This window comes from Marmota monax, unplaced genomic scaffold (assembly GCF_021218885.2).
Source record: "Marmota monax isolate L192 unplaced genomic scaffold, Marmota_monax_Labrador192_F-V1.1 WCK01_AAM20220418_F8-fsc00107, whole genome shotgun sequence".
Lineage (NCBI taxonomy): Eukaryota > Metazoa > Chordata > Mammalia > Rodentia > Sciuridae > Marmota > Marmota monax.
In genome coordinates, this window is record NW_026693761.1 from 4,529,457 (window position 1) to 4,557,063 (window position 27,607).

Below are 27,607 nucleotides of genomic sequence, written 5' to 3' on the forward strand. Positions count from 1 at the left end.
TTTCCTCATCATGTCCCCCCAAGGAGCCTGTGATTCTAGAATCCGTATTTCAGCACTCAATCCAATATTCCTAAGCTGAGAAAGTTCCCCTAGACCATGGCTTCTCTCCAGGTGATTCCATTTCAGGATCCCGAAGTGCCTGCTTTTCTGCTCATCCTCTAAGTGGCTGGAGTTCTCCAGGATTTCATCCTCAGTTCTCTTCTCATTCTCAATACTCCCCCCTGCTCCAGGGGTTGTCAGTTTTGGCACTTTTGATATCTGGGGCTGGAGAATTCCTTGCCAAATGTCCCCTGGCATGGTGGGGGAAGAAGATCTAACTGAAATGTATCTTCTCTCCCTACTCAGAGCTGAACTCCCAGTGACTCAAGCCAGATAGCTCTTCCTATGAATCTAAATTTTTCTCTATAATTCCCAATACCATTTCACCCTTTCCATTCCCACGACCACCATGTTAGCTCAGCTAAGATCTCTTGCCTGAATAATAAGAGTTTCCTGCTTGGTCCTCCTGCCTTTTCTCTGACCCCACTCATTCTTCACAACACTGACATCTGAATGAGCTTTCTAAGGAACATACCAGATGATGCCCCTCTAGTTTTAAATGGATTGAAGGCTCCCAAGTTCCCCCAATTATTACTAACAAAATACTTAAAATAACTTTTAAGGCCCTCAGTGATCTGGCTCCAGATTGTCCTTCAGTTTAGTGCTTGAAACTCAATACTATACCTATTTTCACTTGCTTCTGTGTCCTTCATTCAGGAATGTTTCTCCCACTCTCACCTGGCTCACTCTTCCTCATCCTTGATATCAAATGCAAATGAGAAGAAGGTATAAACTTGGAAAGTAAGGGTCATTTCTTAGTTTCGTTTTCTTTTTCTTTCGTTCTTTTTTTTTCTTTTCTTGATGCCATATGACAGATCCTAACAGTGCTTAAACATAACCCTATGAACTTTGTTCTTGAGGGGATCAGTCTCAGTGCAAATGTGACCTTGAGGTAAAGTCCTTGAGCCCAAGACTTTACTATGAGGGCCTGGGAGTGGAGGCTGGGAAGTGACCCTAATGAGTAAACTGGTATCATTTCTTAAGGAAGGGACCTGTCTTTTCACTTTAAATTTGTAGGCGAAGGGTTACAATTTGCCAAGAGGCATGATAAAGCAGAGAACAGAAAATGTAGCAGTTCTACTCTCCCATTTGACCTTGAAATTGCCCCCAGTGTGTGATTACTTGTTAAACACTGCAGCTTCCCAGTCAAGTCTCATTCTCCTCCCCAACCCCCTTAAATTGCGATGCCCTTCAGGGTGCTAGTGGCACCGCTGCCTCTGCATTTCCTGTTGGCAGCAGTGAGCAGTGAAAACAGAAGCTACAGTAGGCAGCGGCCAAGGCAGAAATAGCTCACGCGCGATTCACCCGAGCCTTCCCAGGCCCAATGTCTAGCTCAGGAGCCTCCGTGTCCTGATCTCAACAGCTGATAAAGGCCACTGCTATAGGACAGGAAGCACCTCGGCCGGCCCAGTGCCGAGAGAACCCTTGGAAACCTCTCTGCGCCTGGAGCCCTCAGCGGCCCCTTGGGCTCGGGCTTACTCGCGGGGGGCGGCAGACCGCGATGTCAGGGCGCGTTCCTCTCCGCGCGGCCAGCCCCTTGGGCCCCTGGCTGCTGGGCGGCCTCTGGGTTTGGGCGCTGGGCGGCCTGTGCGGCCTGGGGACAGCGGGCTCCCCGGGGTCGCCGCACCCGTGCCAGGCGCCGCAGCAGTGGGAGGGACGCCAGGTTCTTTATCAACAGAGCAGTGGGCGCAACAGTCGAGCTCTGCTGTCCTACGATGGGCTCAACCAGCGCGTGAGGGTGCTGGACGAGAGGAAGGCGCTGATCCCTTGCAAGAGGTACGGGACGTGGGGTCGGCAGTCGGACGGGCTGGGGAGGGCGAGGTCGCGGGGGCCCAGCGCTCAAGCCTGCCCGGTTTCCAGCCCCTCGTGGCTCCTCCCTTCCCTAAAAAAAACCAAAACTTTCGCCAGGAGGGTCGCATCGGGACAGCATAGTCTGGGGCTGGGCTCACCAAGTGCGGCCGGCCGGCAGACTCTCAGTATTGCTTCGCACTGCGATGTTAGGAAAATAAAAGACCTAGCAAGATCGAACCGCCAGGGGCCCCAGACCCAAGTTCCCTCCAGTCTCCAGGTTGCTGAGTCAGACCCAAGGCGACCATAGCCCCCTGTAACCTAGGGCGTGGCTTCTGCACTAGCTCATTTCTTCCAGAAGCCAGCTGCTAGGGACACATACACATAGTACACACATACATATATAATACCTTCAAGATTTTTCTTTCTTTCTTTGTTTTCTTCTTTTCGTTCTTTTTTCTATTTTTCTCTTCTTCTTCTTTTTTTCATCTTAAAGGAATATAATAACACTAAAATGTGCAGGATTCTGATAAATCATCACCTTGTTACAACTGTTAAAACTTTAGTTCACTCCCATAAGGTGTTTTGTTGTTTGCTTTTTAAAGCTAGTTTTCCATACTACCATCAGAAATTGTGTACTATTATCTGTATCCTTTTTTCTTAACATTGTCTCTTACATGTTATTTGCCATTTTATTGCTTGGCCTCTATCTAGTTTTAGTGGGTACACAATACTCCATAAAGGAAGAATTCAATATAAAAATATAACTGGCCTAATAATTCATCTTTCCACAGTTATGACAGAAGGTGCTCTCCTGAGTGGTCACCTTGCTTTGGGCCCCTTTAAGACCTGATTTCTAATTTGGGATTACCACCTGTCTTCTTACCACAGCCTTCCTGTTCTTCCAAGGGTCATTTTGGCCTCTCTTGCATCATTAGGAGGTGTGATATAAATGTCCATCATTTAAGGCTTCAGTGATCAGTAAGAACAGTGACCAAGGGGTACCATTCTGTTCTGGGACAAAACAAATCTTGATAATAATATCATTTTCCCTTAAAACGTTTGTTGAAGTGTTTGGCTTCTTGAGGAAACTAGGGGAAGGATTGACCATTTCAAGTGATCTATTCAGAGGAGGATAATACATAGGAAAACACAGTAGGCCTTCTGTATTTTTTTGGTTCTGCATTTGAGGATTCAAACAACCACACATCAAAACTATTTGAAACAAATTGCATCTGAATTGGACCACACAGATTTTGTCTTGTCCTTATTCCCTAAATGATGAGGTGTGATATCTATTTACCTAGGGTTTAAACTGCATTAGGTTTTGTAAGTTATCTACAGATGACTTAATGTGTTTGGGAGGATATCCATAGGTTATTTGCGAGTACTATGCCATTTTGTACTAGGGTCTCTGGCATCCACAGAGTTTGGTATCCACAGGGGTCCTGGAACCAATTCTCCTTGGAGACCTAGGAACCATGGTATATGAATTCTGTAAAAGATTGGAACAGAAGAATCTTTATGGTAGATATGTGCAAAACCTTTCAAAACATGGATGTTTTGGGTTGGATCTTGAAAGAAGTGGTAATAACAATCACCAATATTTGAGCGCTTATTATATGCCAGCCATGTTGCTGCCAACTTTGCACATATTATATATTTAGTTTAAATCTCACAACAATTCACAGTGCAGGTTTTATGACCTCCATTTTATAGAAAGACTCTGAGGTCTAAGAAGATTAAAAGAACTTTCTCACTACCACAGAACCAAGACTCGAGAAAGCCAGGTAATGGTGAACCATTACTCATTGTGCACATTTATGTGAAGTCTGGTATAATAGAAGTGTATTGATGAGTGGTCTTCTTGAAGATGGATTAGAGTGACTTGAAACTCCCTGCTGATGCAGAGGAGTGTGGCCAGCAGAAGGATAAAGCTTTATGCCCCACACCCTGCAAGATAGCAATTTTTGCAATTTAAGAAATTCAGGTATAAAGTCAGACAAACCTAGTTTTGAATCCATTTTCTGAAGGTGGGTCTTTGGATAAATTACTGTCATTTGCTGAGCCTCAGATTCTTCATTTAAAACATAAGAATATTTATGACAAATTTGTTAGAACATTGTGGGGATTGAGTTTAGGTATGTAGAGCATAGTATAGCATCTGATAGCACTCTGAAGACTCAGCACAAGGCTGTGGATGATCCCATCACCACCACCATCATCATCCTGGTGAATTTCCCATCTGCCAGAAACTTGCTTCCAGCTGTGGACTCAGATATTTGACTCAGCAGCACACCTACAGTTCCTTCCTTTAGGGATCAGACTCAGAGTATGCAAAGTCAAATGTTAAACCATATGTTTCAATGAGTTTTATTGCTGGCCTGGAGGCTGGAATTCTCAAATTCTAAAACTAGGGTCATTATCTTCCTGTACTCAAAACTAGGGCTGTGTGTGTGTGTGTGTGTGTGTGTTGCCAATTATAATCAAGACGTTGTGAGCACAGAATTGGAACAAATACATTGAACAAACATGATTGATTGCCTGTGCTAGCCTAGGCTTTATACTCAACATTTGGTTTTCCATCATGAATAAAAGAGGCCAGTCCAGAGTAGGTTTTCATGGTAATCAGGTGAAGACGAAGCGATACATTCATTTTCACAGTTGAGATGCCTTTTCTCTACTCTGCTGGGCTAGACTCTTCCTAGTCTGAATAGGGTGTAAGTGGGTAATGCTGAAATATGTATTAGTAGCTCTCCTTTTGTGACTCCATGATTAATTAGTATAGTCTTCAGATTTTTGTGTTTTACCTTTAGTGCAATCAAATCTCACTCTTCTTTTTGTGTGTGTGTGTGTTCCCTCATGGTAATTCCCAATTTCTTTGCCCTTATTAGTTAAGTGTTGGTTTTATAGTTTAACTTTTAAAGGACAAATGTATTCCTTTTCTTTCCAGAGTTCTTGGCAAGGTTCTGTCTTATAGTCCCATTGCTGGCTGTAAGTCAGATGTAGAGGAGAAGGTTTGGTGCATAAATACATTTTGAACTATTTAAATGTAGATTTGTTGAAATGAACTCAAAAACTTTTTTTTCCAGGTATCAGCAGTCTGGCCAAGAGAGCAGATGTTATTTGAAGAAAATGTGGATAGGTTGTCTCTTTGTATTTATTAGTAAGTTGAGAAGTAAGTTTTAGAATTGGATCAACTTCTTAAGATTTTCATTTTTCGTCCAGATAGTTATGGAAAATCCCACTGATAGTTAATGTGGAATGATCAGGATTTTCCAGACTCTCTTTTCCCTGAGATGAGGGAAGAGATTAAACAACTTTACAAGCTTTAGATAAGACAAGTCTGAATAGAGAATGGGAAATATTAGTAATTGATACTATTTGGTTTTCTGGTTCCAATGGTCTGTCTTCACTCCTTGATTAAACTCACAAGAATTATGTTTGGAAGACTGATAGAAAAGCAAAATGTTCATTTTTGTATTTCAGTCAATATGTTGAACTTTATGGGAAAAACAGTGTTGATATTGAATGAATGCTGAGGGACCTGGAGTGATTTACAGCTACTTACAAAATGGTGGCTTAGGTGTTGGGATTAATAAAGCTATGAATGTTAGTGGGTGCAGAGGCATTGGATGAATATGCATAGAGGCAAAACCTTAGACTATTCAGTTACCAATCTAATATGTTCCATTGGTGGTGATTTTTATTTGTAAATGATGAAAAACATGTCAAAATTGGAGGGGCTAGTCATTCTCATTCAAGTTCTGACTAATTCTGTCCCAATTTTCCCAGGGAACTTTATTTCCTGAAGAGCAAAATAGAATTTTTTTTTTCTATTTTTAAAGTAAACAAGTCATCTGTACTGCAGAGAGCATAAGCATCCATTTTAGACCCATGAAATATCAATCATGGCTTCTAATCCTGACTTTTCCACAATAAGGTCCTTAACTTCTCAGGACCTTGGTCTTTTTTATCTTTTAATTTCAATGATGCCTACAATATTGATACTAAATTCCAGTCCCTTATTCTTAAAAGCTAGGAAGAGATAGGATCAATGGATATCATGAAAGCACCAAATTGTGCTTTATCTTATCAAGCTGATTGGCTGTTGCTACCAGGATGCAATGAACTTGGCACGGATTTTCAGTTTTTCTCAACTTGTCTCTTTGTGTCAATAAAGTCAAGTTTCCTTTTATTCATGTGTTCATTTATGTATTTATTTATTTTGCAGTTCTAGGGATTGAACCCAGGGCCTCAAATGCATGCAGGTCAAGCTCTGTGCCTCTGAGCCACATCTCCAGTTTCCGTGTGCTTTCTCTTTCTTCTTCTTTTCACTTACACTTGTGCTTGTGGGCAAAGAATAAGATGTTGTCTTTCAATGCTTTGGTCTTAAACTCACAGAGCTGTTATCTCTCCTGAGCATCCCTTTATACTAAGAATCAAATAGGATCCTACAGGAAGTTTCATCCAAGTGTCTGCTATAGAAGATTAATTCCAGCATATGCAATTATGTTAAGTAACTTCAATGATCTAATGTGTTTGTGAATGAAGATAAGGATCTTTTTCCTGTTTTTTTTTTTTTTTCTTTTTTCTTCCCCCACACCCCATGGCACTAGAGATTCAACCCAGGGTTGCTCTACCACTGAATTATATCACCAGCCCTTTTTAATTTTTTTTTTTTTTTTTTTTTTTGAGAAAGAGAGAGTTTTTCACTAGGTTGCCCAGGCTGGCCTCATATTTGTGATCCTTTTGCCTCAGCCTCCTGAGTAGCTGGGATTACAGGCATGCACCACCATATCTGGCTAACATTCTTTCCAAATGCACGATTTTATTTTGTTTTGAAAAACTATCTCACACTTATAGAAAAGTTGCAAATATAATGCAAAGGGCTTCTTTCTCCCTTAAATCTTTGAACCATTTGAGAGGGAGTTTCCAACCTCATACTCCCATGATCCCCAAATACCTCAGGGTGTATTTCCAACAAGAAAGGGCATTCTCCTATATAACTTCAATACAAACTTAAAAATCAGGAAGTTAACAATGTTTTCTCTTATCTGAAATTCAGTTGTCATTCAGGTTTTACCAGTTTTCCTTTATGTGTTCTTTGTAGGAAAGGGACTCAGTTTAAATTCAAGCATAATATTTAGGGGTTGTGTCTCTGTAGTCTCTCATGGTCTCAAACAGTTCCTAAGATCTTTCTTGCACTTTAGTACTTTTAAAGATTGCAAACCAGTTGTTTTGTAGATTGTCCCTCCACCTGGGTTTGTCTTGTGTTTCCTCATATTAGATTCAAGTTGCTTACCTTTGGCAGGAATAGCTCAGAGGTAATACTCCATATTTTGGGCATCCTGATGTTCACTGGGATCATTTGGTTGACTGTTCTCTTCCAGGTTTCTTCTTCACTGCAAAGTGATAATTCTTTCTTTTGCAATTAATACCTATTTTGTAGGGAGGTATTTTTAAACCATGTACATATCTCTTTCTTCATTAAACTTTCAACCCGTTCATGTATTTGTCTCAATATGGACTCAAGGATCTCTTTTTATTCCACTGCTCTCATTGTTTATTTGGCTTTCCTGGATTTGGCCTGTGGAAGCCTCTTTTTTTTTCTTTTTTCTTTTTTCCCCTCCTATGGCACTAGAGATTGAACCCAGGGTTGCTCTACCACACTGAATTATATCACTACCCCCCCCCCCTTTTTTTCAGAGAGTTTCTCACTAGGTTGCCCAGAGATCACTCACTCCTCTTGATCTCTGATGGCAGAAAATAATATTTTCTTTTATTAGCTCCAATTGGCTTCAATGACCTTTAGACATATCTTCTTATTCTTTGAGCATTCCCTTTCTTTTTGGCAAAACAAGATATTTCAAGATCATCTGTAGTTCCCTTGTTTCCACCTTGAGAAGCCATTTCTCAAGAAGCCTACTAGAGAAGAATACTTGGAAGTCAAACTCTGTTTGTGGTCATTGCTACTGTGTGGCCCTGTTCCCAGTCCTTCATGGTGGATTAAACAAGGGTGTGTAGGTCTAAATTCACACACACACTTACATACACTCATATGTAGATTACACACAGGTAAGCCTGTATTTATCTGTAGGCATCCAATTCTAATGCATATAGCTATTTACACCAATACCTCCTATTCTAATACCACATGGTTCTTTCTAGTTTTCTGTGTATCACTTTTTTTTTTTTTTTTTGGTACCTGGAATTGAACTCAGGGACACTCGACCACTGAGCCACATCCCCGGCCTAGTTTTTTATTTTATTTATAGACAGGGTCCCACTAAGTTGCTTAGCACCTCACTTTTGCTGAGGCTGGCTTTGAACTCACGATCTTCCTGCCTCAGTCGCCTGACCACTGGGATTACAGGCATGCAGCACTGAACCCAGCTTCTCAATATCACTTTTGAAGTTACCTTCTCAGTGAGAAAACTGTACCCTATATTTAGTTGAAGTATAAACAATCATGCATTCTTAGGATATGTCCTCTGCACATGAACACCCACCTCACCCCACATGGACTCTGCACCCCTAGCCAGTCCCTGTAGAAACTTACTTTGCTTGGTCTTACCTAATGGTTTTATTTAGTCTAAATTGTTCAACAAGAAGAAGGGGAAGGTTAGGTTACTTTTTTTAAATGTATGTTTGTTTTCTTTTGTGTTTCTCAGCATATCATATCACCATTGCAAATCCTCAGAGGGTGTCTGTGTGTCTGGAAGAGGTAGATTAGTATAAAGTGTTCAACAAATTTATTTGATCATGAACTCTGTTTTGCATGGACTGGACTTTGAGTTTTAAGAAGTTATGACTTTGAGAATTTCAGAATAATGACTTCTCTTTTGGCTGTTACTCACTCCTCTTGATCTCTGATGGCAGGAGATAATATTTTCTTTTATTAGCTCAGGGAGTCTGACTGTTCATGGCCCCTTGCTCCTCAAAGAATAAACTGTGCTATTTGCAATACTAAGTTTTTCTCCAGAAGAGATTTCTTTCTCCAAAGAGATTTTCATGGAAGAACACAAAATTTGCTTTAAGAGGCTTAATTCAGCGGGGCTGTTTCCCATTGGCTTTCAGGATAAGGAGGGAGGACTGGGCAGTGAGGGAAGGAGGGAGGAGAAACTACTGCCAAAAAAGATAAGAAAGCTGGTAGAAGATAAGACTGTCTTATAAATGGAAGCCAGAGGTGGTCACCATACTGTTCTGGAAAGATCTTTTTTTCTCTCCCATAACCTTGAGCTATTTCTTCCTGATTCTGACCTTAAAGAAGGTGGTCAGAGGCAGAGTGCCCAAAGATCTGAAAATATTCCACCAATTAGTGGTTTATTTTTCCTGGAAAAAATGTGATAGTCTTATATTCCCAATTCCAGTAAAAATCTTCTATTTTCCCCCTTTAAAATTTCTTTTATTTTACCCGTCTTTTATAGTTAAAAAAAAAAAAAAAAAACTTTTCTTGAAGGCTGCTAGCTGAAACCTCATTCTTCCCTTCTGTTTAAAGCAAATCTCAGGCTAACTCCAATTTCTGTCCTCCCAGGCTCTCTTGAACCCCCTCCAGTAAAACTTTCATCACCACTACTCTGTTGAGAATGCTCTGGGCAAGGGCAATAAGCAGCACATTACTAATCAGCTCATCTTTTATCAGTCCTGGTTTTACTTTGTTCTTCTCCATCTTGACACATTTTCTCCTTTGATTTTCAAAAACATGTCACTCTCTCCTTTCCTTCCTTCTGCCTCTTTTCCTTTTCTTCTTAGTCTCCTTTGCCCTTCCTCCTCTTCTCTGGGCTGTTGGTGATGGACCATCCAAGGGCTCAGACTTTCCATTTCTTTACTTTTTGTCTAAACCTGCTGTCTTGATGATCTCATCTAGGTCATGGCTCAGAGTGCCCTCTCCCCAGTGGAAGGCTCTAGTCTGTCCTTCTCCAAGCCATAGATCTCCCCTGACCTTTGCACTCATGGATCCAGCTGCTTAGTTGATATCTTCATTTGGAATCCTATAGTCATGTGTAACTCAGCATGTCCAAAATGTTTCCCCTGCATATAAACAAACAAACAAACAAATAAAAGCCAGAATCTAATCAAACTAACCAAACTTACTCCTCATGCAGTTTTCTTTTTCTTTGCCACTAGCAAATCCACTTGTTCTGCATGCAACTCTTGGACTCATCCTTGATTTCTTTTTCTCCCATTTGCCAAAAAATATTCTGTAAACCAATCCAGTTGATTCTAATTTCGAATAGATACCCAGAATCTGATCATGCATCCAATATTATTCTGGTCCCACCTTCACCATCTGTTGGCCTGGATTTTTGTAACAGTCTGCTATCATCTATTTCTTTGCCCCCCTGCCCTCTACTTCTGCCCTGGCCTCCTTTAGTCTATTCTCAACAGAGTAGCCCAGGTAATTCTGTCAAAAAACATGTATCATGTTGTTCCTCAGCTCAAAATACTCCAGTGCTTTCCATCTATCTTGGAGTAAATGTCCTTCCTTGTAAGATGTCCTTACAAGACCCTAATGAACCTATGGGATCTGCTCCCTCCCCTCTTCATATCTTATTTTCCCAACCTCATCACCAACCCACAGCCTTAGCTGTGGTTCTCTTTACCTACAAAGCCTTTCCCCTGAGAAACTGTATGGCCACTGTCAAATTGCACTAGATCTCCTCAGTACTCTCACACGCCCATCTCAAATGCCTTATATGTTCCAGGCTCCTACTACTATCTAACATATGATTTAATAATCCTAAATTTGTTTCCTCATCTGTCCTGTCTTCCTTCATCCAAATTAAGGCAATCAGAGTCCTCTTCTAGTGTGAGTACCTCTAATGTTTCCCAGTTACTTTTCACAGGTTGCTGGCTTAACACAATACTCAGGTCTAGTAAATATATCTCTGATCTCATTTTATAAAGAATGTATTTTAATTAAGATGGATGAAACTTCATCAGCCTAGCGAATTGTACTAATAGACTGCCAAGTGTTAAGTCATCTTTGCATCTTTTTCTATCCTTTTTTTCTCATGATTATGTTTTCTAAAACAACAAACTCACAGATTTATGCAAAGGTTTTTATAGCTTTTTATTCATTGTATTTTATACCATATATCTGCTTGATTAAAGAAAGATAATTTTTATATCAAATTGCATTGTCTACCTTACCTATGTTTTGAAAAGTTTTTACATAGGTCTGTAGTGGAACCCGGGCAGAGGGCATATCCCAAACTTTGGGGAATGGATTTCCTCATTTTCATTTCATCCATGAGCCACTCCCAAGGTCATCTCTCATCAAACACTGTTCTCAATGTCTCTTTTCTTCCTTCACCTCTATTTTTGGAGACTTTCCACCCATATGGATGTGGAGGTTTCCCAGGCAACATTGGTTTTCTTCAAAGGCAATGTATCTTTGAACTGAGAAGCTTTCTAAAGAAGCACTAGTCCCCTACTAGGGTACTTATGTCACCCTCATACCGCCAAAGAAAGTGAAAATCTTGTGACAGATGGCCCCCAAAAGAAGAAGGCAGCTGCCCTGGAGGAAAAAAAAAACAGAAAACAAAAACTGGATGAGCCCTTCCCCTTCACAGAAGGCTGCTTTTGTTGTGGCTAAAGTGAGGTCTACTGTGAGCATTCCAGAATGTGGGCTTTGCTGATGAGTAAGAGCCTAAAACTTTGCATCATAAAAGACAAAAAATTAACCTTCTAAACTCTCCCAGAGAACTCACTGCTTTGGAAAATCTCAGAAGTTGCCAGGGAAAATGATGACAGATGGGAAGAAGGAGGCTCAGGGCCAAGGCACATGCCAGTTTCTTGGTCCGATGTAGTATTGCAAGTTATAGGTATACTATAACTTATGAAGAGTATACATGTAGCATCATGGACCCCAAACTAAGTGGCATAGTGAATGCAAGGTCCTCCATAGTTGTTTGAAAATATTTGGAGTATACCATGGGTTTGGATGAGTAGGAAAATTTTACCCAGCATGCTGGAGACCCTGGGTTTAATTCCTAGCACCCAAACCAAACCAAAACAAAAACATTTGCAGGGAAGACTGCAATGAGGCAAGCTATCTTCATTGACTCCACAGCTTCCAAAACATTCCCTTTAAGCCCCTTACTGAAACCTCTCCTTATCCTCTGGAGTCTTAAGGCCCCCTACCAAGAGTGCTTCACCAAGCTGTTGATGAATCAGGATGTTCAGACTGAGAAAGGCAGATATGTGCCTCTGAAGAAGTTGTCCAGGTCACACTGAAGCTATCAGAGTCCCTAGGACAACTTTTTGCACAGGGTTCCTACTTGAAGTGTTGAGGCAGAGGCAGCGAACGTAGAGAAAGCATGAGAAGATGGAATCTCCCACTTCAGGAGAAAGAGAGCAATGGACCAGTGGACATTGCACCAGTCCACATCCTTGGTAGCAAAGGATTCTGGGAAAAGACTTATTATCCACTGGAGTGCCACAGCAGAACCTGGGAGTACCTCCATCTCAGTATCAAGCCTTTTACCTGTCCCCTTTGTCCCACACTCAGTACTTATGGACACTGATGATTCTCCCAGCCCAACTCCAAGTATGTTCTGGCTGAAGCTTGAGACCTCAGAAAAGACACCCTGATGAGAGAGATCTCGACTCTCTTTAAGGTGTTCAAAAATAAAGCCCAGTAATCTACTTTCCTGACCTCAAAACCTTTTGCACACAAGTGTTTATTTAGGTCCTACATAGCATGTTGAAAAGAATTGCAAGTGTTTTGGTGGTTTATAGTCTTTCCTCTTTCTATTATCCTGACTCAAACCCTTGAAAGGTCAGCTCTTTCACTTGGTATAACACAGGAATTTTTATAACGTGTGTGTTTGCACAAAATACTGAGGAACTTTGCCACACAGTCTGCTATTTAAAAAATTTCAAAACATAAGTCATTTTCCTCCTTTCACTGAAATTTCTTTTTTAGACCAATTCTCTCACTTGCCTAAATTCTTTCTTTTGATTCATGTTCTAGTCAGCTAAAGAACTTATGCAATTACTCTTCATCAGAAAAGATACCTGAGTTGTATACTTTCAAAGATTTTTAATGTCTGCGGATATCTACTTATTATTGTTTTACCTAATAATAGTTTTTTTTGGGGGGGATGTGTACAATTCAGTGGGTACAAAAAGTCCTTTTGCTTAAACATTTTTATATCTTTCAGACCTCTAGAACAGAGGTCTGATACTAAGCTAAGTTTGGTTTACTTTTTATGTGTGTGTGTGTGTGTGTGTAAATGCAAGTTTTTGTAGGTCATTTCTATTGTCCTTGAACTTTATTAGGGCATGTCTACCTCTAAAGAAATTTCATCTACTGTTTGTTTTTCTGTTGGTGTCAGGATCAAACCCAGAGCCTTGAATATGCTAGGCAATCACTTTACCACGGAGTGACATCCCCAACCCTTCATCTACTGTTTCTGGATTTTTTTTACTTTCGTTTTTTGCTTTCTTTCTTTGTGGATCTCTTTCTACTTACACATTTGGTTCTCTTACATCTGTCCTTCAAGGTTTTTTGTCTCTCTCTCTTTTTTTTTTTTCATGTTGAAAAATTTTTTAATGTTAGGTTAACCCATTATAGACAGGAAAGTAAATGTTCTCTCCAATTTCAGTAAAATAATCATATTGGGGCAGGGGCTGGTCAGGTTCACCTACACTCTGCCAAAGCACCAATATTGAGTTCTAGAATAATACCTCTCAAGTCACCAGCTTCTTGGTTTCATTAACTAATTTACTTATTTACTTTTGGTTTATTTTATTCTGCCTCTACTGCATTTCTTATTTTGATCTCATGTTTTTTCATCGGAAAACTACTCTTGTGTTCACCATTATTCCTTTTATCATGAACACTGTGTATCCTAAATCCCAGGGAAAGTAGAAAGATCAGATTTCTATGTTAGAGTTTCATTAGCTGGAAGGGTGTGTCAGTTTATATTTCAGCATGGTGGAAATTGAAGCATTTCTACTGAAAAGCGTAGTACTGACTATGTACTCCTTGACTCACTCTCCTTAATGCCCCTTGATGTGTAGTCTAGAAACCATTGTGTACTATGGCAACCTCCTGGGTATCTCAGTACTGATGAGGCTGTTCCTTTTAGTAATGGGGAAAATTAAGTCAGAATACTAAGACAGTTTGAGTTACTGTCTCATGAAATATGTTTTTTATTATTATCTTTCATCAGATGAAAGAAGATATACCTACATATTGCCAGTATTCATCCAGATATATTTTTTTTAGGTGGGGGGGGGACTTCTTCAATTTCTTGAGCACTCTTTTCAAGTTTTGAAGTAGAATCCAAGTATTGGAGGTCCATCACCCTACAGCTTCTTAAATTGTAGACGTAATTTTTCCTTTTCCTTAGGCTGCATTCTTAGGTAATTTAATTTTCCTTTAGTTATGTATGATTGGCATGAAAATGCACAATGAGTTTGTGTCTAGCATCACAATTCTGAAAGTGTTTTTCTTTTTTATGTCTCATAATTACTGTAGGGTGTAACTCAAACTTAGCAGTTGCCAGAAATGGCAAGTAGCTGCAGCTCAATTTTTCCTCCTGAGAGTCAGAGGACCAGCATGCATTACTAATCTATTATATTGCATATTAAATAAATCCAAAATTTGACCAGTATCTTCCATTAAATCTAAAGTCCTTTTGTAATCACAATATAATATTTGTCCACTCCCTTTTCTGTAATTTAGTATATATTGGAGAGCCAAATGTTCTACATGGATGGGAAGAATCATTCCTTCCCTATGTGGAGGCAGCCAATAGGATGGTATTAGAGAATTAGAGTGAGTCTGGTAAGAGATCAGACCTTGGGTCCAATCCCAACCTCATCATTTACAACTGAGTTATGCTCAGAGCCTTACAGTCATCTGTTTTAAAAAAAAATGCTGGTAACATGTCATCCAGCTGAATTTGCCTTCAGCAAACTTTTAGATTTTTTTATTTCTTTTTTTTTTTCCTGACTATCCCAATTTAGGAGAGAAAAACAAGTGCTTGTTGACTATTGGGGTCAGGTTCATCTACACCCTGCCAAAGCACCAATATTTGGAATTCCAAGATTAGCCAAGTTCTTGGGTCCTGCCCATTCTGGAAGGGAAGGTCCTCATTGTGTGGTTGTAAGGAATCAGGTAGATAATACCTGTAAAAAAGTAGTTTTTATTTATTTCATTAAGAATACTTATATCTACAGATGCAAAAATACCTCACTAACAGTTGTTTAGGATGTGTGTTGTTTATTACAGAACTGTCATGATACGTATTTCCAGGTTTCACCCAACAGTTTCATCAAGGCTCCAGGCTTTTCTCTACCCTTTGTTCTGCTATTCTTAGGATGCTGTCTCACAGTTGCAGATGGTGTGTTGACTTGTTGCCTTATGGCTTCAAGATGGCTGTCTCTGCTCCAGGCATTCTATCCTTACCCAACAACGTTCAAAGGCAGCAACTGAAGGAAGCAGAATGGGACAAAAGACAAGCTCTTCTTTTTGATAAAGGAGAAATCTCCAGAGGATTCCTTCTCCCTGCAGACCACCCTTTAGATTTCCAAGGAGAGAACCAATTATACTCCTGCTTCTAAGAGAGATGAATAAAATTAGTTATATGACTTTTTTTTTTCAGCTACATATTGAGAGGCATTCAAGGAGGAAGGGGCAAAAATGCCTTTGGGTCTTTTATGAAAGTATCCACCACAGCAATCAGTAATAGGCTCTTTTTCCTCTCTCCATCCCACTTGGATGAAGTAATGCTTCTTAGTTATATATCAGATTAAGTCTTTTGTGTTCAAGTTAAATGATTAGTTTCTTTGGTAAATGATAAGGGTCAAATTTTTCCATCATAGTAAAGGATGCATTGCATTTTTATAAAAAATTCTATTTCTATTTTCTTCAAAAAATTCTCTGAGCTTCAGAAGTGTGGTCCCTCTTTATTTGGAGAAATTGAAACATCAAAATTATAAGCATAGAGACTACAAGCAATAAACCATGGCCTTTGACCTAAGACTTCCTTATGATGCTTTTCACAGTATTTGTAAACCTTATGCTGAAGTTTGAAAACGAGACAGAAAAGTTGTATCCCTGTCTCCTAAGAGAGCAATCTTTTCAGTACTTTTTCTAAGGCAAAGATATTAGTGAAGCTCCAAGTCCAGTTTAAAATTCTAGTGTCCCTTTATGGGAAACAGTCATATTTTATATTAAATGAGAATTTTTTAGATCCAACAATCCAGTCTATAAATATTTCATAGGATAATAAACACAGGAAGGTAAAAAGTTTAATCTCCAAATTATAGTCAGCATTAACATTAACAAAAATGGGAATAATCTAAGCGGTCATGAATAGGGAACTAATGAGTGAATTGCAAATCATGGTATTTGCGTACAATATGGGAATTTGTTAGGATTATTGTAAAGCAATCTCACTTAGGAATTTTGATACTCCCAACCAGCAAACTGAAAATAAATAAATAAAAATAATAATACATTATGATCAAGGAAAGTCTATTTCAGAAATGCAAGGATAGTTTGATTTTAGGAAATCCAAAACATCTAGGGAAATAATCACATGATTATGTCCTTAGTCTGCTGGAAAGGCAGTTTACAAAATTCAACAAACATTACTGATACAAGGACTTAATAGGAACCGATAGGTGCTACTTAACATGATGCAAACTTTATAGGTTTATATTGAAATCAGAATCCTCTTCCTGTTAAACTCAGGAAAAGAGAAGGATATCCATTACCTCTACTGTACTTAATATTGTATTGAATTTTTAGCAATCACTGTCTTTTTCAATGGTGTGGATGTAGTGAGCCTTGAAGACACAAAACACCCCAAAATCAATCAAAATTAAAACAAAAGAATTAGGTAAGATAGTTGAACATAAAATTGACATGAAAAAACCTATAGTCTTCACACATACAAATGATGACCTGCTAGACATTACGGTGGAAGGAACCTTCCATTTAAACAAGAAACTGTAATGGAAAGGAAACTTCCATTAAAAATACTAATAGCAACAAAGACATAAACTACTCAAGAGTAAATTTAAAGAACTGTGCAAAACTGTACAGAAAATATTTTAAATATTCCTAAAATATACAAAATGACACCAAAAAAAAAATGGGCAGATTTTGGGAGGAAGGGCAGGATGATCACTCATCATAATGCAGGTATTAATTCTATCAACCTTAGAAAAGATGAAAACAATCAGAGTCCCAGTAAATTTGGCCTGATATTGAAGCACACTATTAAGTTTCTCTAAATAAAGCAATATGATACCGGTGCATGAAATGTCAATCCAATAGAATAAAATAGAGTCCTGGAAGAGATCCACATACATCTGGAAATTCAGTATCTGATAAGGGTGGAATCTCAAATCACTGGAGAGAGATGGAATTCTTAATAAATGGTGTTGGAACAACTGGAAAAACGATAAAATTGGCTCCATGTCTCACATCATGCATAATAATAAACTCTAAATGAGTTAAAGATCAAAATGTAAACAAAACAAAGCCACACAGACATAACAGAAAATATGGGTACATATCTTTATAACTCAAGAGTAAGAATTTTTTTCTAAGTATGACAAAATTCAGAAGTAATATAAGAAGAGTGTAAAATTCTTTGCATTGTAGAAAATTTTTGGTAGTCAGAAAATGACAGAGGAAAAAAACTTGCAACTTTTATCAGACACAAAAGACTCATTTACAAGCTATAGAAAGTTGGGAAGAAAAAAAAAACCCTAAGGTACAGAGAATAAAGAGTCAGTTCATAGAAAAATGAGGCCAGATCAATGCCTCAACATATGAAAATTTGCTCAACCAACTATCATGAGTGAAGGAGAATTAAAACTAGTCTAGCCAGGTGCAGTGGAGCATATCTATAATCCCAGTGGTTTGGGAGGCTAAGGCAGAAGAATTGCAGGTTCAAAACCAGCCACAGCAATTTACTGAGACTGTAAGCAACCTACTGAGACCCTGTTTCAAAACAAATAAACAAACAAAAACCCTAGTCTTCTCTTTGGAAGGATAGTGACTGGGAGATATCAGGAGGAAGGCCTCTAGGATGCCTTATTTTGATCTAAGTAGGGGATCCACAGGTTGTGCACTTTGCAAAAATTTTCAAGCTCTGAACTTTATATTTGTGCAGTCTATTATAAGGATGTTATACATATTTTTAAAAGTTCCAAAAAATACATAAAAACCTTGATAGTCAAATTCCAGGTCCTCCTTATCAGATGGGCTGAAATCCAAGTTTGACTACATGCTCTATTGGCAGTATTATAAAGAAAATTGGCACTCTCATATATTTTGATAGGAGTGCCAAATAGTCCTGTCCTAAGGACAGAAATTTGGTAATATTCAACACAATCACAAATGTTTCACCTTTTGACCTAGCAGTTCCATTTAGGATTACCTTAAATATATTCTTCCAAAATAAAACAGCACATAGGCATTCATTGTGGTGTTTTGTTAATATCAGAAGCATGGAAACAACCCACTGTTCATTAGCAGGATTCTGCCTAAATAATCAATGGTATTTACATAAATAACCTATTACATAGTGATAAAGAAGAAAGAAATCTATAATAGAGAGTAGACATAACAAGGGCAGAAAAATATACAGCATGCCACCTTTTCCATGAGAAAGGAAGATATGTACACCTGTAATCCCAGTGGCTTGGATGGCTGAGGCAGGAGGATCTCAAGTTCAACACCAGCCTCAGCAATTTAGTGAGGCCCTAAACAATTTAGTGAGACCTCAAAATAAAAAATAATAAAGGTGTGGGGATATGACTCGGCTCCCCCAGGTTCAATACCCAGTACCACCCTGTTATATATAGGGCATGTGGGGATGGGAGAGGATTGGGATGGGAGGGAGACTTCTCTCAATGTGTCTTTTGATATTATTTTGCATTTGAAATGTGAAAAATATTCCATATGCAGATAATAAAATTAAGTCAAAGAGGGGAGGTGTAAATCACTAAACTGAGGGAAAAAAACTGAAACAAATGAACCTAACATTCTACCTATGAGCATAACCACACACCAAATAGGCTTATTCCAAGTGAACTTTTAGCACAGTACTGACTCTAAATCTGAGTTATACTTTGAGGACAATAAGAGCTACCATGAAATCTTTAAAGTCATTTAGCAACTCAACTTTTGTGTAGTAGATTTGACTGTAATATAAAGCAAATAAGGAAATTTTATTGATGTTTTAGGAAGCATCACTTTTATTTTAAGAGAAAAGTTATTTCAATATGAAAAATAATGGTGGAAAACCTATAATGTTAAGTGTTGTTGGAAATATCAATATGAATTCACGATTTTATAACCATTCAGTATTTGCTGACCACTGAATGGACCTCAAAGCAGCGGTGTCCCAATATATATGTTCATACACAGACAGAGTCAGCATGATATTTGTACAACCATGTTCATAGTGACATTCATTCATAATAGCCAAAGGGTGAGAACAACCCCAGTATCTATCAAATATGAATGGATAAACAAAATGCAGTATATGTATGCAAAGGGCTACTATTCAGCCATAAAGAGGAATGAGATTCTGACATATGTTATTATGGTTTAGATATAAGGTGTCCCCCCCCCAAGCTCATGTGATAGATAATGCAGGCATGCTCAGAGTTGAAATTATTAGATTAGGAGAGCTGTAACCTAATCAGTAAACTAGTCCACTTAATAGGTTAATTATTGACTGGTTTACTGGGTAATAACTGTAAGCTGGTGGGAGGCATAGCTGGAAGAAATAGTTTCCGGGGGTGTGCCCTTGGGGATTATATACCTTATATTTTCCCTGGCTTCCCCCACATCCTCTGCTTCCCAGCTGCCTTGAGCTGAGTAGCTTTCCTCTGCCACTCTCTTCTGCTATGATGTTAGGCCATCCCTGGGGCCAGGGCAATGGAGTTGAACAGCCTGACCATTGTCTGAACCTCTGAAACCATGAGCTAAAATAAAGTTTTTCTCTTTTCAGTTGTTCTTAGAAAGCATTTTGGTTACAGCAATGAAAAGCTGATGGATGCATGCTACCACATGGAAGAACCTAGAGGACTATATGCCAAATGAACTATACCAGTCAACAAAACATAGATACTGCCTGAATTAACTTATGGGGGGTACCTAGAGTAGTCAGATTCATAGAGACAGAAAGTAGAACAGTAGTTGCCAGAGTCTGAGGAGAATAGGAAATTGGAAAAAATTTTTTAATGGGAATATAGTGTCAACTTTGCAATTTGGAGGCTGGTTACACAACAATGTGAATGTGCTTAACACTATTTAACCGTTCACTTAGAAACGGTTGAGGTGATAAATTTTGCATATATAGGTATTTTATAACAACTAAATATTTATAATTTAAAGAATAGATATAAGTATAAAAATGTATCTAGAAGAACATATATTTAGGCACATGCACAGAGTTACTGTGTCTATAAGTTCAAGTTTCTGGGCAACTTTTACTTTTTATTTATGTATTGTTTGAAAATTTTTTTTGCATGAACATGAATCAGTTTTACAAAAACCATAAACCAGTTTCCAGAAGAAATAAAACTTGTGAATATTATCAGTATTTTGGAAGATTGAGAACAGAGGTCTAATACTTAGGAAAATGAATTTTTAGGAAATGGAAGTTATTGTTAGTGAGCCTGAGAGTTTTGTTAAGAGCAACATAAATCTTTTGTTCCATATGGTGAGAGGCAAAATGAGCGGCAGGCCACTCCTCTGCATTGTGGCTGCCTTGGAAAGCTAGGCCTTCTCACTCCTTGGCTGGGCCTGACCAGCTGTGACCTTGCTTACAGCTAAGGCCCAGCAGCGGGTGGCCGGCCTCTGTGGGAACTCTCACCCGCTGCTCCCAGAGAACCATGCTTTGCTTGGTGTCTGGCCAGCAAGGAGGTGAAGTCTGCCTGCTGTTGTTGACCCAGGGCTGTCTGCCTGTCTGTCCTCCATGCTGATTCCAGCACCTTACCTTCCTGGACTGTATCCTGGAGGTGCAGTTGATGACTCCCATCCTCATAACTGCCTCCCTGTCAGAGCCAGGCTTTGATCCTGCCTCCAGGGATGCAATTTCTGTTGAAGTCTGACAGTCCTTCTGGTCTGTGGGTTACAACCCGCACAGCGGTCCCCAAAGTGATGACTCATTTCCACCTGGGCTGATGGCTGCGTTTGACCTTCTGTCCCTTCCTATCAAACTTCAGGCCTTGTGTCTGAAGGAGAAACTTACATCTGACCTGTTAATGCATTCACATAAACGTGGGAGCATCGTTAAAATGCTCTTTCCTAAAATTTATCATGGAACAGTATTATTATTTATAGTCACATGGGATTTTGAAAAATACAATGAATTATACAGTTCTACTTTGTTTCCCATTATGTGATTATTTTCAGTTTTACTTAAAGCATAGTCAACATCACAAAGTCACATTCACTCTTGATGGTGCCCTCTGTTTAAAAAAAAAACAATATTTCAAAAACAGAAAATTACAGAGAACACCATAACACCTGTGTGTGGATTACCCAGATTTAACACATTAATATTTTGTAATGATAGTTTCAGGCCCAGAATTTTCAGTTTAAAGTTAAATTATACTTCTGTGTATGGGCAGAGCTGGCCTGGGGGAAAGGGAAATTTGCAGATAACTTTTCTTGCTGTGCCTGTCCTTTCTGTTACATGTGACTGACTACATGCTGGTGGCCCTTGATTCTACATAAGACCTTGCATGCCTCTCACAGAATAGCTGTCTGACGGCTTGCTATGGTTTGGATCATGAATGTCCCCCAAAGGCTCATGATTTCCAGACCACACCACCCTTGGGGGGTGGTGGAACCTTTAAGACATAGGGTCTAGTTGGTGGAAGTTAGGGATATTGGAACCTCACCCTCTTCTTCTCTCATTTTGTTTTCTGGCTGCAATGAGGTGAGAAGTCCACTTAACCTTGTACTCATGCCATGATGTGCTGTCTTGTCACAGGCCCTATTATGGTTTTGTTGTGAGATGTCCCTGAGTAAACTCATGTGATATATAATGTAGAAATGTTCAAAGGTGAAAAGATTAGATTAGGAGAGCTGTAACCTAATCAGCAGACTAATTCATTTGATGGGTTAATCCTTTTGTTGGATTTGAATAGATTACTGGGTGGTAACTATAGGCAGATTTGGCATGGAAAGAGGAAATAGATCACTGGGGGTATGACATAGGGAATTATACATCTTCTCCTTGGCTCCTCTGCTCTCTCTGCAGATGACCATGAATTGAACCGCTGATACCATGAGCCTGAAATAATTTTTTCTTCCTCTAAGTGGTTCTTGTCAGTTATTTTGGTCACAGAGATGAAATTCTGACAAACACAGGCCCCAAAGAAACAGGTCAAATGACCATGGGCTGAAATCTCTGAAACCATTAGCCAAAATAAAGCTTTCTCCTTATGAATTATTTATCTCAACTATTTTGTCCAAGTGACAGAAACTGACAAACATAGAGCTCTTACTTGGGGCTCTTCTTCTTGAAGCCCTGGAGTCCTCAACTCTTTCTGAAATGAAACCTGGTTATGAGTAGGACCCAAAGTTGCAAGCTGGAAAAAAAGTTTTATGAGAACAATAGGATGTTTTTATAACTCTGCAGGAGTATCTCAGAAAATAAAATGCATCCAAGAAATGAATAGTTGTTGGAATAGCAGTTTGCTAGTGCTTCCTGCTGCCTCCTTCTTTACTCTTAGTTCATATGTTGGAAAATAGCCACCAACAGCTGCTGAGTTTACATATGACATGCCCATTTGCCTAAAGAGGTTGAATAGTAGGCTCCGGTTACAATTCCACATGTCCAGGTGTGGGGGGATCTGATTATGTTGCCCTGGTTCACAGGTCCACCCCAGGTCCCGTAAGCTGTGATGAGGATGGAAAGGTCATATGTGACCAATATGCTGCTTAGGTGGGTACTTCTGGCATCCCGTGCTTTAGGGCATGAGAACAGTAGTTTCAAGAACACTCTTTCTTGCACAATACTACACATCCTTCAGGGGCGATTGTCAGAGTTTGAGAAACACAAGAAAGGACTTGCAGCAAAAACTAGGAATGACTCTCAGCTTGGACACCTGGGACTGGGGATAACACAGGATGGAGATGCTAATGATGAAGAGAAAAACAATAAAGGCAGCTATACGTCCCTGAAGGTTCACATTGTAGGGTTTTTGTGGGTGATGTACTGGTCATTAAAAGTGTCTGAGAACCAGATAGTATTTGGACAGAGGTTCACATATTTAGAAACGAATTATGCTCTGAAAGTTAATGTTAATATTTTTATATGAATGTTTATGGTGCTTAACTGGTTATAAGGCAATAGTTACTTTTTAACCCCCAGCTCTTCAAAGAGGTAATGGTTTTGTGTGGACACTAAATGCATATTATAAGAGATTACTTCATTTTGGAGCATTATCTCACAAAAATCCACATTTTTCTATGTTTACTCCTACTTCTAAAGATATGTGAATATACTTTGTATACAACCAGAGATATGAAAAATTGTGCTCTATATGGGTACTATGAATCATAATGCATTCTGCTCTTATATATAACAAAGTAGAATAAAAAATTTTAAAAAATGTGTTATTTTATTTTATTTTTGTCTTATTCTGGAATAAGCAGGTTATATCTAAATGTTTAGAATGAGATCATGTTCATATTTCCATACTAGCTCAAAGCATTATTTTGACCACACAGGTAGTTATTGTCTGCATTTTTTTAAATAAAGAAAGTAATCTTTGAGTTCAGACTTGGGAAGAGAACATACATCCTATGAGCATTCTTCTAATAGCATTAGTCCCAAAAAGCACAGATCCATTCTTGGCTGTCCTTTATTTTTTATTTTTAATTTTTTGCAGTGCTGGGATTGAAACTAGGGCCTGTGCATGCCAAACAAGTGCTTTACCACTGAGCTACATCTCTGCCAACTTCATTTACTCATGAAAAGCACCTAGTCCTTCTGCACTCAAATGTGAATTTCAGTTTCTCAGATGAAGGCGGTAGTGAGTGCCTCTCTGCCCCACTACCAGCAGTGGCCAGAGTTTTGGATTGATACTGAAATGTAGGGAAACATGGTGGCCTTTACAGAACATCAAGATTGCTTAAATTTAAGGGAGATACAACAGCATGCACGTGACTTCTGGCACCACTTGGGAATACTTCCCTCTCTCTTACCACAAAGAGTCATGAGAGGAGGTCAAGAGCATGTAGAAGACCTCAGTTTAGGGAACCCTTGCTGGCTGGGGACCCTTCAGTTTTAGTCCTTTCTGTCTTAGGGTATGTGGGAGTGCTGAAGCTTGGTGCAGCTCTGTTCAATAAAATCTTTTATTTGTGACAAATAGGCATTGAGGCAGCGAGATATGGATATTTTGTCCATCTGGTCCTCAGCAGATTCTTGTTTTACATTCAGTATACTCCTGTAATTGCTTGGCTTAGTGTTGTAAGAATCCAGCCAAGCCAAGGGTTAAACCCTCCTGGGGCTAAAATCACAAACCAGCTGTAAGCTAGGGTCATATCTTCTCTGTGTTTGTAGGATCAGAGTCAGGTATATAAGAAGTCACTGATAAGAATTTGTTCAGTGAATATTCAATTTTGACCTGAAATTTTAGTGATTTAATATTCAGTTTGATTGGTGTAAAGTGTTTGTAAATAAGGAAATGATGGCCTAGCAAACAAAAAAAAATTTTTTCTATGTTGAAAGTACTTTAAAGAAAGTCTTTGGACTTTATGCTCATAAAAATATGATAATTGTAGCATAAAAGTTCTATTTTCTTTTCATTTATATTTCAGATTATTTGAATATATTTTGCTCTATAAGGATGGAGTCATGTTTCAGATTGAACAAGCCACTAAGCAGTGCTCAAAAATCACCCTGACAGAATCTTGGGATCCTCTTGACATTCCTCAGAACTCCACCTTTGAAGACCAGTACTCCATTGGGGGGCCTCAGGAGCAGATCACCGTCCAGGAGTGGTCCAACAGAAAGTCAGCTCGATCCTGTAAGAATTAAAAGGGTCCCTTAATAAAGGTAGCTGTTAGGGAAACGTATGGCGAATTATGTTGTGTAAAGCCAATGTAAGTCCCCATATGTACTTTGCAAATTATGGGACACTAGGTTCTAAGCATGTCATTTGAAACATGTTGACCTTCTAGAGCCACATGCACTTTTCTTCCACTTTGGCTCTTATGGACTACATTGGCTTTTGATGTTTTGGGATCACCCAGAGGTATGTGACATGGGGGGTGCTTTTCTAAGGCACACACTCGAATCAGGTGCCTCCTTTTCCTTTCTTCTCATCACTTCTTAAAGTTGCGTGGCTATACCTACTCCAGTATTCTGAGTGTCAAGTGGCCTGCTTTTATTTGAAGCGATTCACTGTAATTCCAAGTTTGTTTTAAACACTGAGGGCATTCATGCCATGGGGACCAGTGTGGTAGTTCCTCAAAAAAGTAAACACAGACTCATCATGTGATTCAGCTATTCTAATTCTCAATACATTCCTAAAAGAAATAAAGGCATGAACTAAACATACCTGTGTATGCCCACGTCTAGAGCAACATGATTCCCAATAGTCAAAAAGTAGAACTAACCCAGATGTCCATCAGCAGATAAATGGATAAACAAAATAGGGCGTTCGATACAGCAGAACATTAGTTAGACCTAAAAAGGAAAGAGTATCTGCTACCACATGAATAATCCTTGAGGATATTATAGTAAGAGAAATAAACCAGTCAAAAGGGACAAACATTGCATGATTTCACTTATGTTAGGTATCCAAATTCCTGCAGGCAACCAGCAGCCTGGATGTTGGCAGGGACTATGGAGAAAAATAAAATGGGAAGTTATTGTTTAATGGGTCAGAGTTTTCAGTTGGGGAGGATGAAAACATGGAGATGGATGGTGATGATGGTTGTACTGATGATGTGAATGTACTAAATGCTTGCAACTGTGTGCTTCATCATGGCTAAAAACACCTTTTATCTTGTGTGCATTTTACCACAATAAGGAAAAAGTGTAGCATTTTGCCTGTCTCCTCTATTAAAAGTCAACTTTCTTCTTCCTATAGACGAAACCTGGATCGGCATTTATACAGCCAAGGATTGTTATCCCGTCCAGGAAACCTTCATTAGAAATTATAGTGTAATACTGTCCACACGATTTTTTGATGTACAGCTAGGCATTAAAGACCCCTCCGTGTTTACCCCTCCAAGCACGTGCCAGACGGCCCAGCCCGAGAAGATGAGTGAGGACTGCACCTGGTGAGCCTCTGAATGCAGAAGTGACTGCCTCGAACATCAGCTGGAAACAGATTGGAGACTGGTGGGGATGATAGAATCTACACTGGGGATAGTTTTAGGATGCTAAACACTGATATAAATTTTTCCCTGTGTCTGACTTTGACTGCTCAGCTATGAATACAGAAGGAAATTGAATGGAGAACATGTGGCCTTCTTAGATGACCACTAGCATGGCCACTTCAGTTATTGCTAACGCATACTTGGTTTTCTGTGTGCATAGGTGTCTATTCAGTGTCGTGGCATATGAAGGGGTGAAAGGTTAGCAGGAGCAGTTTGCCTTGGCAGGGATGAATATTTTAAGAATTGATGGTGATAATAAAATGCAGGGTGATTTTGGTCAGTGTTTATTGTTAAGTTCCCTACAAGGGAAACCCCCTGTGTCACTGTACCAGGAGGCATCTGTTCCCACTGATGCGCACCCCCACCCTGCCGCTACAATGCACAAAATGACCTCCTAAATTTCTTCCAGACATAAGAGCTCTATGACATGACCCATGGACAGAGATATTTGGAAGGAAATGAAAGGCTATTATTATGAAGTATTAATTCTTTGAAAGGGAAAAGAAAAAGAGAAACAGAAGTTTGAAGCAAGAGGTTTTGGACAATCATAATGTTTGTACTTAATGAAGCACGAGCCATGTATGCTTCCTGTTTTCTATGCAAGAGTATTGATTTATGTGCGGAATGTTCACATTCTTCTAAATGGACAGCTGGTGTTCTAAAGTAGCGCTGCACCCATTATCAGGAGACTGATACCTCTAATCCTCCAAATGCAGAATTAGAACTCCTTTGTACTCCAGTTCCTTTGGTTATTAACTAAACTAGACTTGCCCTTGCCTTGGCCTTCCTGGGACTGTTTCACAGTCTCTGTTGTTTATCTGACATCTGCTCATCCTTCCCAGGTCAGTTCACACATGACCTTCTCTGAGAGCTGCTCCCAAGCCTGGATTAGTTGCATCTTGCAGGTTGAGCATGCTTTTCTGACAATACTTATGCTGTGTGACAATTTCCTGCCTCCTGGATGCTATGTCCCACTGTCCTGGCTAAGAGTCCCTTGAGTACGGGTATTACTGTTCTGTTTACTTTTTAAATCCCAATACCAAGCAAGTGCCTGCACATGATCAGTGCCCTCAACATTTGTAGAGTTAAGAATACCATCCTCTGGTTCTCAGTTTCCTCATCTTTTAAGTGGGGTTGGGTTTGCTGATCGCTGGGTAGACCTTCAGTAATACAATTTATTATTCTATATAATTTTCCTCTTGTATTTCATTTGGCCATCAATTTTAGTTACCAAAATAAATGTGTGATACCCATGTTATGTTCATAAACAATCTGTATTACTCACAGTTTATCTATATTAATAAACTAATTTAAGCACATCTCAAA

General features: G+C 39.2%; 1 protein-coding gene across 1 annotated transcript; it reads left to right on the forward strand.

Moving 5' to 3' along the window:
* The first annotated feature begins 1,283 nt into the window (after positions 1–1,283).
* On the forward strand, positions 1,284–27,607 carry Epdr1 (ependymin related 1). The gene is given in 5 exon segments (XM_046460606.2): positions 1,284–1,357; positions 1,359–1,425; positions 1,463–1,875; positions 24,713–24,921; positions 25,990–27,607. Coding segments are annotated over 5 exon segments (960 nt in total). The 3' UTR covers positions 26,187–27,607.